The 23449-nt window shown below is 37.9% G+C and overlaps 1 protein-coding gene across 1 annotated transcript in view; it reads left to right on the forward strand.

Moving 5' to 3' along the window:
* LOC124873810 (guanine nucleotide-binding protein G(q) subunit alpha-like) overlaps nucleotides 1–23001 on the forward strand; it is a 31092-nt gene extending 8091 nt beyond the window's left edge. The window contains exons 2-7 of the mRNA XM_047374777.1: nucleotides 10497–10681; nucleotides 11989–12143; nucleotides 12937–13065; nucleotides 17046–17175; nucleotides 17866–18019; nucleotides 18456–23001. Coding sequence (XP_047230733.1) covers nucleotides 10497–10681; nucleotides 11989–12143; nucleotides 12937–13065; nucleotides 17046–17175; nucleotides 17866–18019; nucleotides 18456–18646 — 944 coding nt within the window. The 3' untranslated portion in view covers nucleotides 18647–23001. The remainder of the gene's footprint in view (nucleotides 1–10496; nucleotides 10682–11988; nucleotides 12144–12936; nucleotides 13066–17045; nucleotides 17176–17865; nucleotides 18020–18455) is intronic.
* Nucleotides 23002–23449: the final 448 nt, after the last annotated feature.

Below are 23449 nucleotides of genomic sequence, written 5' to 3' on the forward strand. Positions count from 1 at the left end.
CCACAACCCTTTCCACTCATTGGATGTGTTACGTAACTTTTATTGTTCGGGCGACGTTGTCAGTCAGTGGTCCATTCGTAAGGTTAATGTTTTTTGCACCATATTTCTTCAAATTAAAGCCAGAATGTTTGACTTACTGCAGCAGACCATTATAAGAGGCGGTGGTTTATTAAAGTGATGTCTTTAGCTCCTTTCACAAAACACTTGAAGATTAAGGTGCTGTTTTGCCACCTCCAAGGGGTTAGTGAAAGGAGTTATGTGGCAGGGGGTTGAGGTCAGCCTGACTGTTACTTCACAGCTACGTGGGATTTCACTGTGTCCACCTGTGATTTATGAACGGCCAGAAGCTGCTTTGGGTCCGCTCGCCTTTGCAGGTTCATGACAGAAATGTTTTGTAAAACACTGTAGTCCTCATCGTCATGTTTCGTATTTGTGGTGAGTTATAAAGGCAAGACAGGCAGGTTTGTCATTCTTTACTCTTTGTCGCGTTGCTGTGGTGGTTGAGCAAACTGAGGTCGACACACCCGGAGTTTCGGTAGATATGTAGCAGTCAGATCCATGAAGGACTGCCTAGTCCCTCTCATGTCTGGTTCATTACCGATGCACACCGCCTCATTAGGAGCGCGAACTATTAAATACGAACCCGCAGGTGAAGACCTGACGTTTCAGGTGTACGGCATAACATTAGTGGGTTTTGGTTAGCATTGGATATTGGCTCCAAGACTGATGGAGTTGCATCTGGTGGTGAATATGCAGAGTCACGGGAACGCACAAGTTTGACACTTGGAAATATAGATCCAAGCAACAATTTTAAAGTCAAGAGATCTGAAATCCATTCAATGAAATCTAGTACAAACCACTGTTAACTATTTAATATATTTCTAACTTTGTAGAAGTTCTGGGCAGCTCTTCTGTTTCTTTTTTTGAGCAGATAAATTGGACGCTAGCCTTGTAGTTACACAGAATAAACTGGATTTATCATTCAGCTACTGCAAGCAGGTGTGAAAGTATTTTAGCAAACATTTAGGTGAGAGATGTTTTAATGGTCGGCCATTACGGTTATTTGTTATTTGAGAAGATTTTGAATTTGGATCCGTATTTCTGATGGTAAAAAAATGTTTGTTTCTTCCCTACAACACATTATATAATGTCATAACTTCAAATGTTTTTTTTACAATACTTGGCCTAAAAGTCACAGTAATAAAAAGTCGATTTTAAAATAAATGAAGACATCTTTATTGCTTAAAACAATTGACTTCAAAATTTTTTTTAAATTTGTTTTTAATTTACCTAATTTGGACTTTTTATTTTGCACCGTTTACTTGTTTGAGTCACAGGTAGTTTTCTGTATAACCAGTCGATGACCCGATTAGATATGGTCATATATTGGCACTTTCTACCTGAGCTCATGCAGAAACCTTTCTACTGATTCTGGAGGTTGGCCGTTTCGCATGTGTGGGCGTTGTGCTCACCTGTCGTTATGAATAATGAAAACTTTGAAGGTCAGAAAAGGAGTCCTGGCCTTGCATGAGTAGTCATCTGTGTTAAACAGCAGCTGACACTTCTACCACATCCAAGATAAACTGGGCAGTAGATGGCATTGCACTTTTTTTCCCCATGAAATACTTGCATGTCTTAATATTAAGTTTTTTTCTGTTTGATATAAGTTGGAATTTGTAGTTATTTCACAAGTGATGGATGATTAAAGTATTTGCTGAAGTCAGGTTTCTCTTATTTGGCGGGTTACTTCCTGGTCAGGTTTCACTCTGCCGTTACCAGTGCAAGGAACCAGGGTGACGTTTCAATTGGGAAAGCAATAGGAGGCCCACCAGCAACAAAATAACATTGCTTTTATAGAACCTTTAACATTAATAAGAAGCATAATAAAGAGTTTATCTATGTGGCAGTTGCCTTTATGCCTGGCAGATGAAACTGCAGAGAATGCATATTTGAAATCTTAGATGAAATATTTGCAAATTGGTCTAACATGTTTATGTAGTTTTATGCATATTATTATACAGTGTTTGCAGTTTTAAACTGTTGCTATAAACACATCAGATTATCAAATATGACTGTAAAACTAATATGTGCCTCAGGTGTATGGCATAGAATATATGGAGAATTTCAATCCAACTTTGAATAACTGATTATCTTGCATCTGTTAAAAGCAATATTGTCTGTACAAAGTAAGTTAGCATTGGACTAATTTCTCTTAGTAATGCTGGATTATTAGCATTTGAAAGACTTATCTGAATGAGTCCTTTTTATATGTATGTCTCTGCTAGAGGATGTGCTCCGTAAAATCAAAAGGGTTCTAGATCTAATCCGTGACCATGCTGGGAGATACTAAAGACTACATGAGTTTCTTGATTGGAAACTGCAAAACCTTTTTACAGTGGAATAGCTACACAACTGTAACTGTTTCTGTACAACAAGCAATTTGAATAATTGGGAACCTAAATAATGAAATTAACATCTTAATCCTTTAGAAGGAAAAGTATGCAAGGAATTTTCTCAAAAGTAGAAAAGGGATCCCGCACATAAACTCACCCTCCTCCTATCTCAGTCTTGTTGTTTTGCAGTCTGTTCTTCTAGGAGTTCTGCACAAAAGAAGCAGTCTAATGACCTTATAAAGAACGTATCTAATTTCCTTGTTTCTGCTGCCAATACCTGCTGTTTTAAAGACCGACGCAGTGAGCCAGAAGCTTATCTTCAAGTTCAAACAAGTGTGATAATAATGTTCATGTTTACAGTTTGGTTCAGTATGTTAAAATAAGCCCTCCTATTACAGCAAAGGATTTTATTTTAGGTACCAGTGGGAAGAAGGAGAGAAAGCCGATACAACTGGTGAAGGCTAGTTGACAAAAATGTTGACGAGTTAAGAAAAATAAGAGTCTTTTAGGCCCACATTGTTATACCATAGAATCTTTAGTGGGCTGCCTACCATTTCATTCCCATGTACAAATTACACACCAGTTTATTTCTCTGGACAGTTATGTATTTTTGTGGATTTGTAAAGGTAATCGCTTATAAAAAAAGCTCAAATCTCATGTATTATTTTATATTAAGTTAATTATTGTGGTTCTGATTATCATTTGGGCCAGTTGATTCCTATAAAATATGATAGATTATGTCCCCTTACCAAACCAAAATAATACTTTGACCTCTTGCTGGTAGATATTAACATGAGAAGAATATCAAGACTTAGAAATGTCTGTTGTCAAGGCCTGCGGCAGACAGCTCCATTTAGTAAGAGTCAAGTACAAAATGACCAAAACTCAAAGGTATGAAGATCCTTTTGCTTTGACATCACAGCAGGAAGAACAAGTTCTAAGTTCACAATGTGGCTCGTTAAATTTTTTACCTACCAAACAATGTTCATATATGTTGCAATACATATTAAGTGATACTTGTTCTCAGCATTGCAATATTAATTGTCAACAAAAACCTTTTTTCAGGTCATTTTCACAGCTAATAGCCCGTGGACCAGGTACTATTGGGGCCTCGGTTTTGATTGACGTTGCCACATTCTGCTGGCCCCAGTTTGCTTTCACAATGCAGTTTGTCAAACTATTTGTACCTTTTTATGGATGAATCCCAGGGCCTCAATTTTCTGCTAATTACTCAGAAAACGTCATTGTTCTTGTGAGTTTTTACCAGCAGCTTTGATAAACGTTCATCTGACCATAGTTTTATCAGAACTATTAATTTGTCCTCTCTACATATGAAGAACCATGTCTCCCGGTAATCTTGCTACAAGCGTATTTGTTTTGGTTTTGTTTACCCACAATGCCCTGCATTGTAGTCCCCTTCCTGCATTGGCTCACTTGAAGCGGTCCAAGTTCTATGTTTTTAGGCAACCAGTTTGCTTCTTTGATCCGCACTAAAGTTTGATTGCACAATCACACCTCCCCAAACAAGCAGCCCTAGCAACGTGCTAGACTTCGATGTAATAGGGCTTTTGACCCAGCTATAGTAGTGATTGCTCCATATATGCGCTGCTGTTGCTAAGTCGGGCTCTAGCACACCAGAAGCTGTAGACTCTAACATGACCCTTTGTAGCCTCCCATCGAGGCTCCTTTGTGGAGAATAGAGTTTAAATTCCTAAAATAATTTCTGGAAAAGTTTCCACAAATGGACACTCAGTAACAATTAAGTTTTTCTACATCGAGTCAGACCTCCAACTGTGCCGTCTGACCCAACTCTCTGCTGTTTAATTATTGCAGTAATTAAAACTCTTTGGACATCACTTCCTGTTTGATGTGCTTGGGTAGTTTTCTAAAGAATCATTTACTGAAGTTCTGTTCTCTTCTTTGTCACCCTCTGTGCCTCCTTTTTGACCCTTTTGTCTATTTTGCACTTTCTTCTATTTGTGTTGATATTGAACTTTGGGAGGAATGTTTTATTTTGCCGAAAGACTGTTATTCAAGGTTAGTGGCTTTATGAGTTATGTGAATAAGTTGCATGAGCGATAGTTTTTTTTCTCTAGTTATCTCATAAAAGTTTTGTATTAGTGTTTTTATGTAATGAGGTGTCAGCCTATTAGAACACTATTTTGAGATCATCAGAACTGCATGTCGACACAATGGGATGAATGCATTTCTGTTTTTGTCTTTCCTTAGCATATCTAGTCTATATGTGGGTGTGACTATTTTATCAACATAGATCCTGCTGGTGGTTGACAACTAGCTGATTTATGTCACCTACACCACAAATAAATCAAATGGCAAAGCATCATAAAACAACCCAAACGACCATGAATGACTTCTTTAATGCAAATGAATGCTGATGGGAATGTACCAAAAAGTTGCAGTCTCTAACGTGCTTTTTGCAATAAAACACTTGGTAAGAAAACTCCTGAAGTAAAAACCTTTAATATTAATAAAACTAGGCTCTCTATTTAAGCTTCAGATCTTAGATTTTCATATTTTGTTTAATGCATGATGCAATTTTAAAGTTCTTAGAAAAGTTCACTATACCCTTTGTAAGTTGACAAAAAAAAAATGTTGGATGGAGAAAGAAACAAAAGGCAAATATTTGGTTTACACGACTGCCATAAATTGCTTTTGTCTGACTGGAGAGAGCTGGGTGAAGATGTTTTTGGTTAAACAAAAATCTAATCAAAAGCCAGGTTCTCTGTATCCAGGCTGAGGCCGATCAGCTGGTGTTTTCTGCCACATTTTTAGAAGCACACTGAAGGATTTGTTATTTGAACTAGCTGAACCCCTTTAGGAGTCTCTCCAATGAGTGTATGGTTGATTTGTCCATTACAAAAGCTTCTGCCTGCTGCCTCAGCCAAGAGACGGTTGCATTGAGTTGACTTGATCATATGTGCAAAATTCAAATCCATTTGAAGGCAAACACTCTTCTCCAAATACTAGATGGTAGACAACAGTGCTATAGGTGGAAACAGACTGAGTGCAGATGTATGAGGAGGTTTAGTTTGATAATTAATATTACAGAGGATTCAATGAATTTCCAAACCCCAACGTTGCCAAAAAGGAGACATTGTTTTTAACTCTGTAATCTACACGTTTTGCCCTTAGGTTCTCTGTTGGCTAGTAAATTTAAAAAGTCATAGGGGGTGACGCATATTTCCCATGCCCTCAGGTCTTCTTGTCAACCGTCTAATTGCTCAATTCTGATTCATTGTGTTTTTCTGACTTTCTTATTCTGTCCCTTACATCCTAGTGGCCCTTCACTCTTCTGTTGAGCTCTTGAATGAAATATAAAATGGTCTCTCTAGTAATGTCTTGACAATCACTATTTATGGCCCACACCTAAAGACTTCTTTCTGAAGGGGAAACTCCAGCGTTGTCTGACCTGCTTTCCTCAGTTTGAAGATCCAGTTTGGTGTGAGCTGAAGCAGCGCTCACGGGACTCCCTCACTGTACACTCCACTGTCTGTTCATGTCCTTGGAAGACATTTTAACTGCTTCGTCTGGGGAATGCCAGTTGTACTACTTAGCACAACACACATTCCATCATCTAAACGGCCACTGCGGTTATTCTGCAGTAAATTGGCTCCAACAAGTGTTCAATTTTATGGAAAGATAGACTCATTACAATTAACAGCCTTTTTTCTGATCAGAAAATTTTTAACTAATGGAAAACTTGACCATTTCGTTGCTAAAACTTTAGGGTCAGAGTGTAGTTTTTTTTAAGTGTTCCTCAGGTTTTGTTTATAACCAGTTGATATCTTAGCTGCAGTGAATAATTCTTAGTGTCTCCATTTTTGGTGAAACAGACACTAGTTTTTTCAGTTAACATCTAGTCTTTTCAAAACTAAACCAGATGTCTGCCTAGGAAAACACCTTCCGGTCTCAAACATGTCATTGGAGTTAATCTGCTGCTTGAGCTCATTCCAGTGTTGTTATTTAGAAGTAGGGAGACAATAGGAGCAGTGCTGCATGGTGGCGCAGTTGGTGGGACTGTTGCCTTGCAGCAAGAAGGTCCTGGATTCGAATCCCAGCCTGGGGTCTTTCTGCATGGAGTCAGCATGTTCTCTCCATGCATACATGAATTCTCACCAGGTACTCTGGCTTCCTTGGCTGCTGGGTTAATTGGTTTCTCTAAATTAGAGATGGGCACCAGACCCCTGCGTCACTGCAAGGATAAGCGTCTATATCCAATGGAAGGAGACAACAGAAGCTCATCCATGACCGTTTCAGAAATTCAATTCAATTTTATTTATATAGTGCCGTTTTATAACACATGTTGTCTCATGGTACTTCACAAAGTCAATTCAGTCAAATCATACAGATTTCAAGTCAGGTTCATACATTCCAATTAATCCTAACTATCGAACAGTGCAGTTGGATTCAGTTATTTATTCAAATTGGGTAAAAGGTTTTTCTAACTAAGGAAACCCAGCAGATTGCATCCAGTCAGTGACTTGCAGCATTCACTCCTCCCGGATGAGCATGTAGAGACAGTGGACAGTCACTGGTGTTGACTTTGCAGCAATCCCTCATACTGAGCATGCATGTAGCGACAGTGGAGAGGAAAAACTCCCTTTTAACTGGAAGAAACCTCCAGCAGAACCTGGCTCAGTGTGAGCGGCCATCTGCCACGACCGACTGGGGGTTTGAGAAAACAGACCAGAGACAGAAAAAGAACACGGAAGCACTGATCCAGGAGTACTTTCTATAGGAAGGAAAAGTAAAATGTTAGTGGATGTAGCTCCTTTAGTGGTTTCGTCTAGGAAGAAAAAAACAGATAAATTCTGACCCAGTTTTCAAGTTTAGAGTCTGAGAGAGAGCACATAGTGATAGTCACAGTAAAAGCTCAGTCAATTGCTATATCTAGGAGAGAGAAAGGGTTAAACACTGAAAGACAGGGCCATTTGGATCATCAGTAGAGGGTGAGCATTAAGTTGTTGCCAGCAGAAGCTCGGACGATTCCCCTCTCCAGAAAGGTGTCACAGGTAGACACAGAGCCAGGCCAGACGTAGCTTCTAGAAAGAGAAAAAACAGAGAGAACATAAAGTTAAAAGCTGAAATAACTGCAAAAAATGCAAAATTGGAGAGTAGTGTGAGAATGTAGCGTAGTGTCTGCCTCACGGACTAAAACTGGGAGCTGGTTCCACAGGAGAGGAGCCTGATAACTAAAGGATCTGCCTCCCATTTACTTCTAGAGACTCTAGGAACCACCAGTAAACCTGCAGTCTAAGAACGAAGTGCCCTGTTAGGAACGTATGGACCAATCAGATCTCTGATGTATGATGGAGCTAGATCATTAAGGGCTTTATATGTGAGGAGGAGAATTTTAAATTCTATTCTGGATTTAATAATAAAAATTGTTGTAGTTTTCTATTCAGCTTTTGTCACCTGTTGGATAATTCAACGCACTGAAACAAATTGTCAAAGTTTACCCTGGCATAAACAAAGGTTAAGTAGCTCAAAGCTGCTTTACTTATTTATTTTTTTAAGAAAAACCTTCTGGACAAGATTTTCTGCTTTCAGAAGAATCAGAATCAACAGTGCTAAATGTATATATGGACAGCATATTAGTCTCATGACCTGAAAGTCCAAAAGCATTTTTAATATCATTAATCATTTCTCTGTAAAGGGATCTTAATTAAAAATTTATTAAGAAAAAAAAAAAGTAATGAGCATAGTGTGTTAAGATCCAAAACTAATATTAGAAAAACATTTAGGAAAATATTCTTCTTTGTTGGGGCCGATTAATTCAAAGTAGCCATTTACGTCGTTTTGTAAATTCCTTGTAGGTTTTCTACATGAACAGAAATGTTGCCAGAAGTTTATCATCGCATAATGTCTGTGTTAGCAACAAACATACATTCAGTGGGAATCTGTATGGATTTGGAGTAAATAGATCTCCAACATTTGCGTTACTTGAATGTAGTAAAGTTATAGCAGTGGTAAAGGAAAAGCAATATTCAGTGAAATTATTTAGTAGATTAAAAAAAAAAAAGCTGTTTGACTCTAGATTAGGTCTGCACAATTTATCGTAAATATATCTCCTGTGAAACGTTAGTATGTGCAATATTATTGTGTATTTTGAATGCAATGCCTGGTGCCATTTTTAAATAAGCCTCAGGGTTTCATTCTTTTCGTGCTAATAATATCTCTAGTCTTTTGTACTGAATCTCTCTGAAGATGGCCACAGCTGACAGATGATAGTCCAACAGATGCGAAAGAGAAAGTTTAAGCATTGTAATGACAGACTACAAACCGAAGAGTGAGGAAAACGTGGGATTATTGGAAGTAATAGCCTCATCGCACTATTTGAAGAGAAGTAGTATCAACTTTTTATTATTTTCCAATGTTGTGCAAAAAAATTATTGGTTATTTTCAAAATTTCAGACTTGGTATATGAGTTTTTGGTTCATAACTAGCTGCTAAGTTATTTGACAAATAGGAAACAGGTTGTTGAGTTTAATGATGAAATATTAGAACTCAAAGACATTAAATGTGGAACCCCACAAAGTTGAGTGTTTAAACCTAAACTTTTTAATATATATATATTAGTGACATTTCTGAAATATCTTGTACTCGTATCTTTTGTGTACAAAAACAGAAAGTATGCAAAACCATTGCAGTTTGAAAAGATGCTAAGAATGTGTTGCTGTCATCAACACACAATATTCTGTGTTGGCTGTTTGTTATTCAGTATTTGAGTTACTGTTGAGTTTTGTGACTAAACATTAAACCTTTGTTCTGCAGAAAAGAGGAATAAATTTGACCCAACGTATGATGCAAGAGGACAATAACAAAGTTCATACATTTAAAAACATTATGTACAAAGCTGGAGAGAATTTGACAAATAAGCTAATCAGTTTGAATATTAAATGCCAGTTAACATTGGGAGAAAAATCTACTTTACAAGGGAAAATAGTGTATTCCAATTTTGTGAAGTAAAACTATGGAATAATTTAGACAAAACTTTAATTTCAAATTCTATTAATACAATTCAATATGTTAATACTGTATATTTGAATTGCCATGTAAGCAAGAAATTCTGTAAAAGAAAAATTAGACAATATAAACCTTTGGTAAAAGTGTTTCAGAAACAATGTTTGCAGTTGGTTTGTTTTGCATATATATTAATAAATATTGATGATTATGTTTTCTTCCTGCCTCCTATTCTTGCTTGAGGTTTGCCTGGGTTTAAATTCTGAAAATGACAACAGCTTTTAATTTTTAAATGCTTCGATTTCAAATAAATCCACCCTGATTCAAATAGTCAATTTACATACAAATTAAACATTTCCACCTTCTGTGCAGAAATTGTGGTATTTAGGAAGATAGCTTTTATTTAATCATTTACTTTTTTGGCAAATGGACATGAGTAAAATCAAGCTGCAGTGTCGCCATCGGAAAAACCTCAAAAGAATCATAAATACGTTGAATGGAAACACAGCAGACAGTTCAGCTGCAACTCTGGGTGAACTAAACAGAATGAGACTACACATTATACTGTAGCGAGCATGTTTAGCTGCGACTACAGTGGGTCAGACAGCAGTGTTGGGAGAGGTGGGATCTGGAGGTTAGTGTCAGGGAGCTTTAGCAGGGTTGTGGAGGAAGTTGATGGTTGGCTGAAGCGGGACGGAAGAGAGGAAGGTTGCTCTGGCAGAGCACTGAATGGCGAAAGCAGGTTTAGCTCAACTGGTCCTCTTTGCGATTGAAAACAAGATATTAGGGCTAAAATAATTAATTCATTAATCGTGATTCAGCGATTATTGAAATAATTGTCAATTTCATTATCTAATAATTAACTGGGGTGTCTGTAACATGCCATTTGCTGAAAGAACAATCCACTCAGAGCAGTAATTAGGCCAAATCTGTAAAACAGACGAGGTCAGCTTGTTGCAAAAACATATTTATTACCACAAAACAGAGTTTTGTTTAAAAAAGTATTTGGGAATATTAAGTTGTATTACATTATGTTTCATGGTCACTAAAGGTATGTTGAAGGTCAACTAAGTTTTTTTTTTTAAGTAGTTGATTGATGGTCCATGCCTTGTCTTTTAGGGACAGGAGAAAGTGGCAAGAGCACTTTCATCAAACAGATGAGGATAATCCACGGAACGGGTTACACGGATGAAGATAAAAAGAGCTACACCAAACTGGTCTATCAGAACATCTTCACCTCCATGCAGGCCATGATCCGTGCAACTGAGACCCTCAAGATCCCCTTGAAGTATGAAGAGAACAAGGTCAGCAGTACAAATGGGATGCATGTGTAATTTTGTTATTGGAGCTGTAAGGGATAGTATTTTCTTTAACCCCGAGGAGTCTGTGTACACACCTACTGGTCGGATCATGTGACGTTTTCAACGCTCCTTAACAAAAACAAAAGAAAACCTTGGTCACCGGGAGCGCCACGGTCCGTTCCACTCGAGCAGTTTTAACCTCTCTACTAGTTTTTGCTTGACATTGAAGGCCATGTCAAACTGGCGATGTGATTGTTTTTATTTGAAAGTACAAAATTATTCATCAAATTATGAGATGGAGAGGTCCTTCTTTTCTTTCTAAATATCTCTGTCAAAACAATGAATAGTTTCTGACAGCAACTGTGGGGGTGCACAAAAAAATGGCCAAACATGGAAGTCTGTTGCAGAAAAAGAGTACAGAAATCAATCAACATTTAATTTTTTCCCAAGTTTTAAAACAGTTCATTGGGCATACTGGGTTTTTTGGTAATAATACATTTTTCCAAGTGGGATTTGATGATTTCTGTGTATTTTGGTCCCAGGATTTTAATAAAGATCAGATCATTTCTGTGGAGTCTAAAGGGAAAGGGGGGAAATAGGCTCAGACCCCCAGTTTATAACTGATTCTTATTATGAATTAGAGCAACAAACTAAATAATATGGCTAAATTATTTTCCTATGTTTTTAAAAGCTTAATATAAATCTTTGAGTTTCTTTCAAAACTGCAATTTGTTGAGGTGTAAAAACACATTTAGCTCATTAACCATGCTGGGTTCACGATGATGAGATTTTGACATTTTTGTGAAAGAAATGTTTTGTTTGGATTTTATGTTGTTCTCACAACTAAAGTTCTAACTATTTTCAATTCTAAACTATAGAAAATCAAATCCAATCTTGAACTCTTAGAAAAACTGAATTATCCCTTTAACTTAAAACTGGAAGCTCCATATTTATTTCTGCGGTGCAGGGCAATTTCTTTCTACAGAGCTTAGAAAGATGTTTGATCTCATCTGCCAACCCGGGTTCCTGAAATGGTGCCAAACAGATCTAGTATTCTCCAAGGGTTTTACCTCGACAAGAAATATCACATTTTGGCACAATGACATCTTGTCTCAAGAGATCTCATTACACCCGTTTCAATTTCCTAATCTATCATTTAGAAATCCACCTTATTGCAGGTCAAATGTGAAATTTATTTATAATTTGCATTTGTTGGCCTCTTTTAATCCAGGAAGTCATTATGAAAACAAGTAAAATATTGTAAGAAAGTTACATGATTAGTTGTTAACTGTCCTTTTATTTTTTCTCAGAATAATTCCCTGCTGGTGCGGGAAGTGGACGTGGAAAAGGTGTCGACATTTGAAGAGCCGTACATCAGTGCGATAAAGAGGCTTTGGGACGACCCCGGGATCCAGGAGGCCTATGATCGCAGGAGAGAGTACCAGCTCTCTGACTCAACCAAATAGTACGTGTTTAATCTGTTATTTGCTGTAATGTTATGACTTTTAGAGCAATTTTTGGGACAGTTTTGGAAGGAGGGAAAGGATTTCAGCCAGATGGAGAAACTGAGAGCTGCAGTCAATGAATTATTGAAATGTAGCCTTACACGGCTCTGTTAGCAAGGTTTGTGATGGGAAAGAAAACCAATCTTATTAATAGAAGGATTGTAATATGTGTACAAGTGAAATAATTAATATTTAAGAGATTTTTCTCTTGTTCTTTTGCATTCATTCTGAATGAAAGCAGTTCTTTTTGTAGTCAGCTGGAATGGCCTGTAATGTTGACACGGATTAGCTCGTCTTCATGTGCATCTCTGTCATATGTTCCCTGCCTTCTCGCTGTTACCTTAACAGTTTAGAACGAATAGGAACGTCTGGGTATTTTCCCACCACGCAGGATGGGCTGAGGGTCCACCACTGGCATCTACCAGTACCCATTTGACCTGGGGAATATTCTCCTCAGGTAGTGCTGCTGCTGCCAATAACTATGATGTCGAAGGCTGGTCAGCCAGCGGGAAAATCTACCGCTGTCTCCTTCTACCCTGTGCTGCTTGGAGCATCTCGGCACTGTAACATCTCCCTGATGGTGTCCTATTAAAGACTGCCTGTAAAATAAATTTGCATTCAAGCACAGCTAAAATAACCAACCCCTGATACTCTTGGAAATGGCCCTCTGTGGGTACATCTGGGATTGCTTTTGAAGGTGTTTTTAATCCCCTGTGATGCTTTACGTTCTATTTTCTCTTTTTGTTTTTTCAGCTATTTAAGTGATCTGGATCGTATTTCTGAAGCATCCTATCTACCAACCCAACAGGACGTTCTTAGGGTTCGTGTCCCTACCACTGGGATCATAGAGTACCCTTTCGACTTGCAAAGCATCATTTTCAGGTAGAAGACAACCTACACTACTTTGGCCAACCCTGCGTTTGTGTCTTATTTGTTCTTCAAGCTGTATCACGTTGCTCTGAAACATGCTAATTATCCTTTTTTTATTTATTTTTTATTAAACACCAACGTCTGATTATAACACCTCATCTAGTTGATTATTAGCTTTAAATTTAGAGTGCATGGTTATTAAAATTGGTTATCTCAAATTAAATTCATAATTGATCATTAGAAGAGAAAGAGTTCAGATTTTGTGAATTAGGGTTCTGTTAAGTATTAGTTGACACCACCTACTGTAGATATGATGTAGATAGAAGTCCCGACCCACTTTGATAGCTATATCCTCATATTGGAGGAAGGCTTATGGATAGTGAGACTGGAGTTCTTTATAGAGGAGATTTGATGAAATCATTTAACCATTATAGGTTTTAGTCAAACCAGTATGACATTTTTAAGGTGCTGTTTTTTTTGTTTTCTTTTATACTGCTAACGTCCGCTATATGGGTCACCAGCCGGACTAGCTGATAGACTTCCTCTTACTCTTAAAACACCACTCTGAAAAAAATATTTCTATTCTGACTGGATGCAATCTGCTGGGTTTCCGTAGACAGAAAAATTGTGACTTGAGACGACATGTGTTGTAAGTGGCGCTATATAAATAAACTGCATTGAATTGATTCATTTGGCAACACTTTTATGAAACAAAGTAATTACAAATGCAGCATTTCCACAGACTGGGTTTCTGTGTTGTCAGGAATACGACCGAACAGCGTCTACATTATCGGTTTAGTGCAGCCAGAGTTTTTCACATTGTACAACAACAAAAAATCAGGTTTCCATGTTTTGTCTCTTCAGCCTATTATCCACTGTAGTTTCTTTATCCTGAACTATTAATGTTGTGAGAGAGTTTTTATCTGTAGAAACGCGTTCCCAATGCTTTTCAGTAAATAAAGCTACTTTATGTTTGACATCGCAATTGGAATTATTGTTTACCTTATGGCGGAGAAAACAAAATCAGCAATATAATATTTAGTCATCCTGCAATAATAAACTCTAAGTGACGATGTTTGCACAACACAATATATTTAGGGATGGCACTGGCTGTCGAAGCTTCAAATAGTCATTCCAGAAAATCGATTAATCTTTACATCCTGTGTTTGTGGTCAGTCAGTCAGTCATTTTCTACCGCTTCTTCCAAAGTGGGTCGCGGGGAAGCTGGTGCCTATCTCCAGCAGTCTATGGGCGAGAGGTGGGATACACCCTGGACAGGTCGCCAGTCCATCGCAGGGCAACACACAAACAACCAAGCACACACTCATTCATACACCTAAGGGCAATTTAGAGTTACCAATTAACCTAACAGGCATGTCTTTGGACTGTGGGAGGAAGCCGGAGTACCCGGTGAGAACCCACGCATGCACGATGAGATCATGCAAACTCCATGCAGAAAGACCCCCGGCCAGGAATCGAACCCAGGACCTTCTTGCTGCAAGGCAACAGTGCTACCAACTGCGCCAACGTGCAGCCCTGTTTGTGACCATATACCTGTAATTTGTTGCTGCGACCAGTAATCAGAAGATCCTGTTTATTTGCAAGGCCAGTTTCTGGTTTATTGGTCTACAGCTTTTAGATGCATCCCTCAGCTGAGGAGGTAAGTCAGCCATTTGATTCAGGTGTGTCGGCGCAGGGATGCATCTAAGAGTTGCAGGACTCCAGCTCTGGAGGACTTGGAGACCTGTGCTGTAGATTCAAGGCATTACTGCGACTATGAGGCGGCTGCAATGCATCAACTTAAGAAGTAAGCTGCTTTTACAGAAAGGGCTTTGAACAGCTGCAGAATTACCAGCCTGAGCCTTCAGTTGACCACCACGATATTTGTTTATTTTATTTTTTTTTCTAAAAAGAAGAAGATGGCACATTCTGAAACCTTCATAGACGCATTTTGCTATTTGGTCACACTGTAATGTTTCCGATTTTCTAACAAAGACGACCTGGGTAAATTAAGAGGCAAGTTTGAAATCATGATTTTCCTTTATTAAGATAAAAAAAATATCTAAAGCCTGCCTGATCCTGTTTAAGAATATAGTCCCCTTGTTAAATCGTGAATGAATTATGACTAACCCATTTTATTTGGTTCAGTTTCACTAGCCGCACCAAGGCCTGATTAATGCCTGGCCCGCAGAATCAAGAACACACCTAAACAGAACCTGTCTGACAAAATGAAGTAGGCAGAAAAGCAAGACCTCAGGCCCTCGTTTTAAAGGTACTTGCCGTAATGGATAAAACCATGAATTCCTCTCTTTAAATCTTTAAGGAAAATGTCCATCCGGGATGTTGTGACCTTTAGTTCAAGTGCACGTTGGTTCTGGCAGGACACTGAGAAGAAGCACAGCAGCACATCTCCCTCAGAATGGGTCAAGAAAAAGGTTTTTGGACTGGCCTAGCGGAGGGACTGAAATCATATTAAAATGCTGTGGCAGGACCTCTATCAGGCCGTTTACTGTGTGTTTATGCATCCTAATCACTTGGCTGTCTAGTTGGCGCAGAATATTTGATATAAACTACATATCTGTTAAAACTGTGGTTACTAAATTTATCAAATAATCAAGTCTAGATGGATAAATGAATTTCTAGATGATGCATTTCGTTTTTTTGCTTGTTTTTCTTCTTGGTACGAGTTTCCCTTCTCTTTAAAAAAAAAATACACATAGATGGACTCTGGGAAAAAGAGTAATTACAGAAGAGTGCAAATCGATAAAACGCTATCCTGTCGGCCTCTTCCCACGCTTGGCAAGGCTAGAAATAACTCTGCTCGCAATAAGGCTGTATTAAAGAGGTTTCCAGCAGCCTTGCTGCAGCGTAGCTGATGGGCTCTTCTCTGCTCGACTGTGCCGCCGTTGGTGGTGGTGAATCACTGAATGCTCTCAATGATCCGTTTTCTGCTGTGGGCTTAAAATGATTGGTGTGAGGTGTGTTTTAATGGGAGGAAAGTCTTCATTAGGATTTAATTCTAGTGATTAATAGGAATGTTTCTTCACATTCCCGTGGCAGACTTGATGTTCATCAGCTCAATACAGGAATGGAGGAGTAACGCTCTCCATGTGGGTCTAAACTGCCTCTACTTGCATGTGACTGAGATGGTGACGATTGTTTTGACAAGCATCTTCTTTAGGACGGCTTCCTTTATTCCTAATTAGTCTTAGATGTAACAGAAAAATTGGTTTGGATAACTTAGGAGAGCTTCTGGAACTAAGTAGGTCGCTCGTCGTCTGTCGAGGCCGGAAAGGAGGTTGTTTTATTTTTGGGTTGGCTTCTGGAAGACTTCGATTTATCAGTACCTTTGCTTTTTCTGGCAGAGTTCACCTTTCATAGTTTTATGGTGCACCTGTCAAGCTGAGTTTAGTTAAGTACCGCATTATTAAAGTCAAGTAAAAAAAAAAAGTGTTTTTGTTATTTTACCTCATTTATTTGTATTTAAAATTATGAGTTGATGTTTACAGTCCCTCATACTTGGTTTCATTTTAAAATTTATATACATTTTTTTTTATTAATATGGGCAATAAAATAACACTTGTCAAGGAGTGCTGCGTTATAGTCAACATTCATATATGTTAAATAAGTGCTTTATTTGGACAAAATTGTTGCTTTTTTCATCAGTTCTTGTTTTTTATTTTTTTCCAGTTTCATTGGCATTTAGCCTCCAATCAGCTTTAACTTTGCCCCTGATCCTTTACTGAATCCTTTCATTGTTTTTTCACTGCCTTTTATTTATAAAACCTTTCAATCATTTCTTCCAACTATAATGAGCATTGTTATAATAAATTGTTTGATAAGGGAGATGTGCATCCTTCATTTTAAATGTGATCAGAGCTAAAGAACTGATTCGTTTACTACTGTTTTACTATTGAAGCATTATTAATGAAGACTAGATGTAGAGTTGATCTTAATTGTGTGTTTGATCTATCTTATCCTGTCCGTATCAGGATGGTGGACGTCGGGGGTCAGAGGTCAGAGAGGAGGAAGTGGATCCACTGCTTTGAGAACGTCACCTCTATCATGTTTCTGGTGGCACTCAGCGAGTACGACCAGGTTCTGGTGGAGTCTGACAATGAGGTGAAACATTTGTGAGGCTTTACATAATCGCTCCTTTTTCAACAGATTTGCTGGATTTATAGATGTTTTTTTTTCCAGCAAAATTCTCAAGTTAAATGATGATACTTCTTAAATGGTAATAAATATGGAAAAATGTTCACTAAAATGGTGCTATTAAAAAATAATCTGAATGGTGCATGTTTAAATTCACAAGCCTTTACTTTGACACCCCTAAATAAACTCAACCATTTTCCCTTAGACGTCCCTTGATATAGACTTTACCTTTATGTAATTTAATCCTCAGTAAAAATGCAGATGTTCTCTGAAGGCCTCTGAGGTTTGTTAGCGAACATTAATGAGCAACGAGCATCAGGAAGACCAAAGGACACATTGGGCTGGTCAGGAATAAAGTTAGGACGTTTATACCACGGTATGTTATAAAGCAAAGCCCCATACTTTGAACTTTTCTTGGAGCAATAACAAATCCACCCGGTGGAAGACATGAGCTTCCACCTGAACCTGGCAGTCAAGGCAAAGGCTTTCGAAGATGTAGATGATTGGGTACACTGTTTGTTCAGAAATCATCCAATTTGTTTTTGCATTTAAACTGTGGTAACTGCTTGTAGTTCCCTTTATGTTTGTGTAGTATCCTAAACTCATCGTCATCTGGTTTATCTTTGTGCTCCTTTCTCCATCTCTGTTCCCTGTTAGAACCGTATGGAGGAGAGTAAAGCCCTGTTCAGGACCATCATCACATATCCCTGGTTCCAAAACTCCTCTGTCATCCTGTTCCTCAACAAGAAGGACCTGCTGGAGGAGAAGATCATGTACTCTCACCTGGTCGACTATTTTCCAGAGTTTGATGGTAATCAGATTATTTCACTTTGGACTTTTTTTCCACATAGACAAAGATTTAGTTTAATAAAAAAAAAAAACAAAAAAAAACGTGTTGTACTCTTTTTTTTTTTTTTAACCTTTAAACTGCTGGTGTATATGTTTTGTTTTTGAGTGACACCTTGTGGTTATTATATGCACTACAATACAAAATTAAAGTTAATGCTAATCAACCCCACACATTGTTTTACTATGTCACTTTTGTTTAAGCTTCTCACTATGGTTTCCTGTCACTTTTTTGGCTTTCATCCCACTTTAGAAGCACTGATTTGCAAATGATTTGTATGTCCATTATTTGGGAAAAATTGACCCAAAAGAAACAACGTTAATAGCTGGTGTCTAGGAGAATAAAAGGGAAAAATATATGTATTGAGAGTAATCATGAGATGGTTCTTTTTTTTCCCCAGGTCCGCAGCGGGACGGTCAGGCAGGTCGGGAGTTCATCCTGAAGATGTTTGTGGACTTGAACCCTGAGAGTGACAAGATAATCTACTCACATTTCACGTGTGCCACCGACACGGAGAACATCCGCTTCGTCTTCGCGGCCGTCAAAGACACCATCCTGCAGCTCAACCTTAAAGAGTACAACTTGGTGTGAACTGAGGATCCGCAGGCGAGACACGAGCCTCTTCAGACACACCTGGTGCAGGAGTTACCCTCCAGAGACGCGCATCTGCATGAAACACACTACTGCACAAAGAGACGAGCATTGCTTCATTCTTTACCAGACCAATGCTATCCTTTTTTTTTTTTTTTTTTTTTTGCTCCTTCCCCCCATGCAAGTGTTGGGTCTGTTGCCATTTTAAAGAAAGGATTTTTCTGTTTTGTGGTTTTTACTAACCGCTGGTCTTGCACAGTCACAGATGAAACACATTTAAACAGAACGCTTACTTGTCCTCTTTGTGGATGCCTCCGACATGCCTCTCGGCCCTCCGTTTGGCTCACTTTTTTTCTATGCTACATTATCATTGGTTTTTGTAGTGGAGGTAGATGGGGGGGCCTTCTCTGGGTAGAACAAGCCTTTGTGGACAAAGGGCTCTCTCATGCATGCTATACACTAGAGTGTGAGTTCATGACACCAGGCTGCAGATTACTGGACTCTGCTCATCTGCAAAGGCTAACTAATTTTGAAATTTTGCAACAAGGCGATGCTGAGGTGCAGTCAGGTACTTAGTTCCCTGGAACTTAAATTGTTTGTATTTTTCTTTTCAATCAGCCTGATCTCCACCAGAGCAGATGAGCTCTATTCAATGTAAATAAGGTTTTGATGCTGCTCACCCAGAGTGAGGGGCTTTTACAGAGATGACTAAATGTTTTCTTTACTTCAGACATACTCCGAAACGCTACCTTCACGGGCCCATTATTTCTGCCATTAGTTGTCTGCCAAAATGAAATTGGAGGACCACTCAAAGAAGTGCAAAGGAAAAACTTATTCCTCTTTAATTATTTCTCAATTTTACAAATGATCAAACAGTGATAACACTAGTAGTATTTGTTACTGTAGGTGGAGTTACTTCCATGCCAAATTCAAACTAGCTGCCGGTCGATTATTATTATTTTTCTCTTTAAATATAGATATATCACCAGTATCATGTCCATTGTTAAAATTTTAAATACTGAGAAAAGAAATTTAGTATCTGATGTTAAAATTAATTACAACTGTTTTCACGTTAGATACCCATTTTTCCTCTGTGGTATTTTTAAATGTCTAAAAATTCTGATTTGGTCATGTAATAGTACTGCTATATATATTTAAAATACAGTTGGTTATTCCAGATCACTACAATGGTAAGAGATCAGTGGACTACAGCTTTTAGGCTCCTGGTTTAAGCTTTCGTTGGTCCTGAACATTCATAGGGCTATTTCTTTTGCCGTTGGCGACATCAGACATGCGGTGATCAAATAGGGTCTTTTTCTATTTATCGCAGGTCTGTTGATTCAGTATTTCAAACCTTATTTCAGCGCAGTCTTTTTTCCACCTTTGCTAATGGGAGAAAGTTTTATACTGCTGTAAAATATTCAATTGTTCTGTCTTTCTAATGAAATGTCATATGTTTAGTTTTTGCGGGTCAGATTTTGATGTAATTGCTGATTGGGGGGGCATTTTTTCAATGTCAGGTTTGTGCTTTATGCAACTCAAAACAGACAAAAAAAGAAAACTTGATGGATAAATATTTACTGTTTAAAGATCCTTGCAAACTTTTGGGAAATTTTCTAAGGATATGCATCAGCTATTGGTACAAATCCCATATCGTGCGTCTTGTCGGGTAGCTGTTTTAAATACTTCTCTAAGATGAGTGATTGCTAATTTTGTCTTCACGATGTAATTCAGGTGAGTTTTCATAACTTTTTCATCACAAGGGCTACTCCTAGCAGAATTGGTTAAGTCCAAATGACTCTATAGAGGACAAAGAGCTAAAGGTGCAATTGATGACTAGAATGGGTCGAGGATTTTAGGCAGCTGAATTGAGTTGGATGTTTCTGTTTATGATGTCTGCTGCAAATTCAGGGAGGTCAATGGAGGAATGGTGATGCCTCTGCAGGAAGTCTGGCCACAGTCCAGTTTTCTTTTTGACTTTAGATGAAAAGGAAAGAGGAGTTTCCTCTAGGTCCATTCGGCGCCCTAGCTATTGGACTGTATTGTCCAGTAATTCTGATGGACTCTGTTCGACCTTCATAATTTTCCATTAAATGTGCATTTGCCTCTAAATCTGCAGTGTTTCCATGTTGGACTTTGGCATCGACCCCTTTGATGGAAGGTCCAAGACAAATTGATCTTCATATGAATGTTAAAACAATACTAAAACATGTAGAGTCTTATAAAATAACAGTTGTCAAGATTTTCTGTAAGTCTTTATTATTGAGAAGTTGGAACCTTTACGATGTATTGCAAGTATCGACTTGCTAACATAGCTGTGCGTTTCGTTTTCATTTTAACCATTTGTGTTGTGAACTAGTCAACAAGAGGGATGGATATTTCCAGGTTCCTACACAGTCTTGAAGAGAGTGGAATTTGACTTAATCATTTTTCCAAGTTTGGAAACCACGGAAAAAGAAAATAGGTTACACAGTAAAAAATGTTCACAGTTCAAGGCCAGTTCTTATTCAATCACCTTAAAGGAAAAACAAATCAGAATTTCTGATAAATGAAGTGCTTTTTAATGTCAATGTCAAGTTTAAGGTTTATATTATAGCACATTTAAGAAAATGGCTTGAAGATTAGTAACTGTAGCTTGAGAGTAGAGTTAAAAACAAATTAACTTGATGAAACAGATTTTGATCTATTTTGCCATAGTATTGTTGATGATTTAAATGAACAGCATAGAGTAAATGGCGTGTACTGGAACGGTATAAAACCTGCGGGAAAAATCTAGGAATTTTAGACCAGAGGTAGGAACTTTGAAATGGAAAACCCTGAGTGCCACATATGTTTTCCTCTTATGGTGAATGTTTCAGAGGTACAAGTTGTTTATTTGGCTCCAGATATTTCATGCATGATGCTCGAGCCAAAAGCGAAATGATTTGGTGTATATTATTCTTTTCATACTCACAAGTTAGTTTTATGGATAATCTTTAACATACATGGTTACCTGGCAGGCCTTTGCAGTGTTTAGGAAAACGATACATGCTGCGTTATGTGGATGACACAATGATTTTAGTGTTTGTAAACTCTCCGTCTTTCAGGAAGCACTCTGCTCTCCCACATTGCAGCGAACTATCTTAAAGCTGTGTGTGTGGTTTATCCTCCTCCATTTCATCAGTTTTCATCATGCAGAAAACGTAGCCTGTGAAATTTCGAACTAGACTTAAAAAGGGGGCAACAGTGATAGTAGCATGGCTATACTATAGTGATCAGAGCTACCAGATGAGCTGGGTCACTCATTTTAAATCCTTCTGCATCGCTACTTTATTTGCTTTATTCTACTTGTGAAACAACTTTCAAAGTGGCTGGGTCGACAATCCAGTACAAAAGACTGCCAAAAACAATCAAAAGATATCAAACATGTTTAGAAAGGAGAAGCCTCAGTATTAGTCCTTTTTATGGAAGTGCTTACCAAGTAAAGGTACTGGAACAGAGAAGTAAAGAAGTGGACGATTCTGCTGAGTGTTTACATCCAGTTTTTCCCACCTTCTTTTTCATTTGATTGAACAGTGGACTTGGTGGGCTGCCCACATTGAAACTGCAACACTGCAATGGGCTTGCATTTGTTATGTAGATGTCCATTGAAAAATTGTTGGTACTATGAGATATGTGTGTGTATACACAATTGCTTAAGCTTGAGCTCCATCCTGGTCAGAGGAATGGAAGCACAATGATTATTTTTTATTAAAAGCTCTCTTTGCTTCTTGTTCGGTTTTCTTTTATAAGGTTTACACACCTTAACATGTGGACCACTTTAATGACTTTTTCTTTGTTGTTAAACCAACAGTTAAGTTTGTGTAGTGGTGTATAAATTGAAAGTAATGCTTTTTTTTTCTCAAGTATACCAAATGTAAATTCTGTACAATGTGTGCCAATCCCCTTTCTTTGTAAAGCCAGACTCCTAACAAGTGCCGATGTTGTGAAAAATCAGAGGGCCTGTATAGTTCCACGGCCTACTTTTTAAAGCAAACAGTAAGTATATGATTAATTAACAAGAAAAAAAATACACTATTATATATTTAAGATTAATGATGAACTGCTGTTTTTAAGATAAGTGTCAATTGATTTGCATGTGTTTTTGTCAGGTTGGGGGAGGATTTAGGTAGGTGAGAAACTGTTCATGCATCACTGGTGAGAGAAGGGTGAAAATGGTTCTTAATTTACAGTATTTTAGCCATATTTCTCTTTTTGTATGTTTCTTTTCAACCATTGTTGCCTGAACCTCATTCAAACATGAAAAATGATGATTTTTACATTTTGTTTTCCTTTTAATTGTGTTCAATTGGAATAAACTATGTTCCTATACTCTCCTCTTGCATCCTTGTACATTTACTAATGTGTTAAATGCTCTACTTTCTGGAGAAACATGATTATTTTAAAGTTTTAGTCCCAGTTATTGGCACAACTTTTCTGAAAAATCCTTTAGTTTGAGTTTTATACATTTCACTTATTTTCTTGAAGCACCCACAATGACTCCACTTTTAATGCAGGAAAAGATCAAGAGTCATCACTAAAATATAGCAGAAATTCAGAATGTAAGCTGCTGCATATAACAGTTTATAGGTCGGTAATACAAGATGAGATACTTCAAGTACAATCCAGTGTTAATATAGTCACAGAATAACGCTGCAGCAGGCAGCTTTCTCTTTGGTAGCCCAATCGTGACTAGTCTCCAAATCCTAGGTGTGTTAACTGAAATGTCAAGGATTAAAAACTGACTGTAGAGAAAACATGGATACTTTTTTTTTAAATATATAT

The sequence above is a fragment of the Girardinichthys multiradiatus genome, chromosome 9 (assembly GCF_021462225.1).
Source record: "Girardinichthys multiradiatus isolate DD_20200921_A chromosome 9, DD_fGirMul_XY1, whole genome shotgun sequence".
In the NCBI taxonomy this organism is placed as follows: domain Eukaryota; kingdom Metazoa; phylum Chordata; class Actinopteri; order Cyprinodontiformes; family Goodeidae; genus Girardinichthys; species Girardinichthys multiradiatus.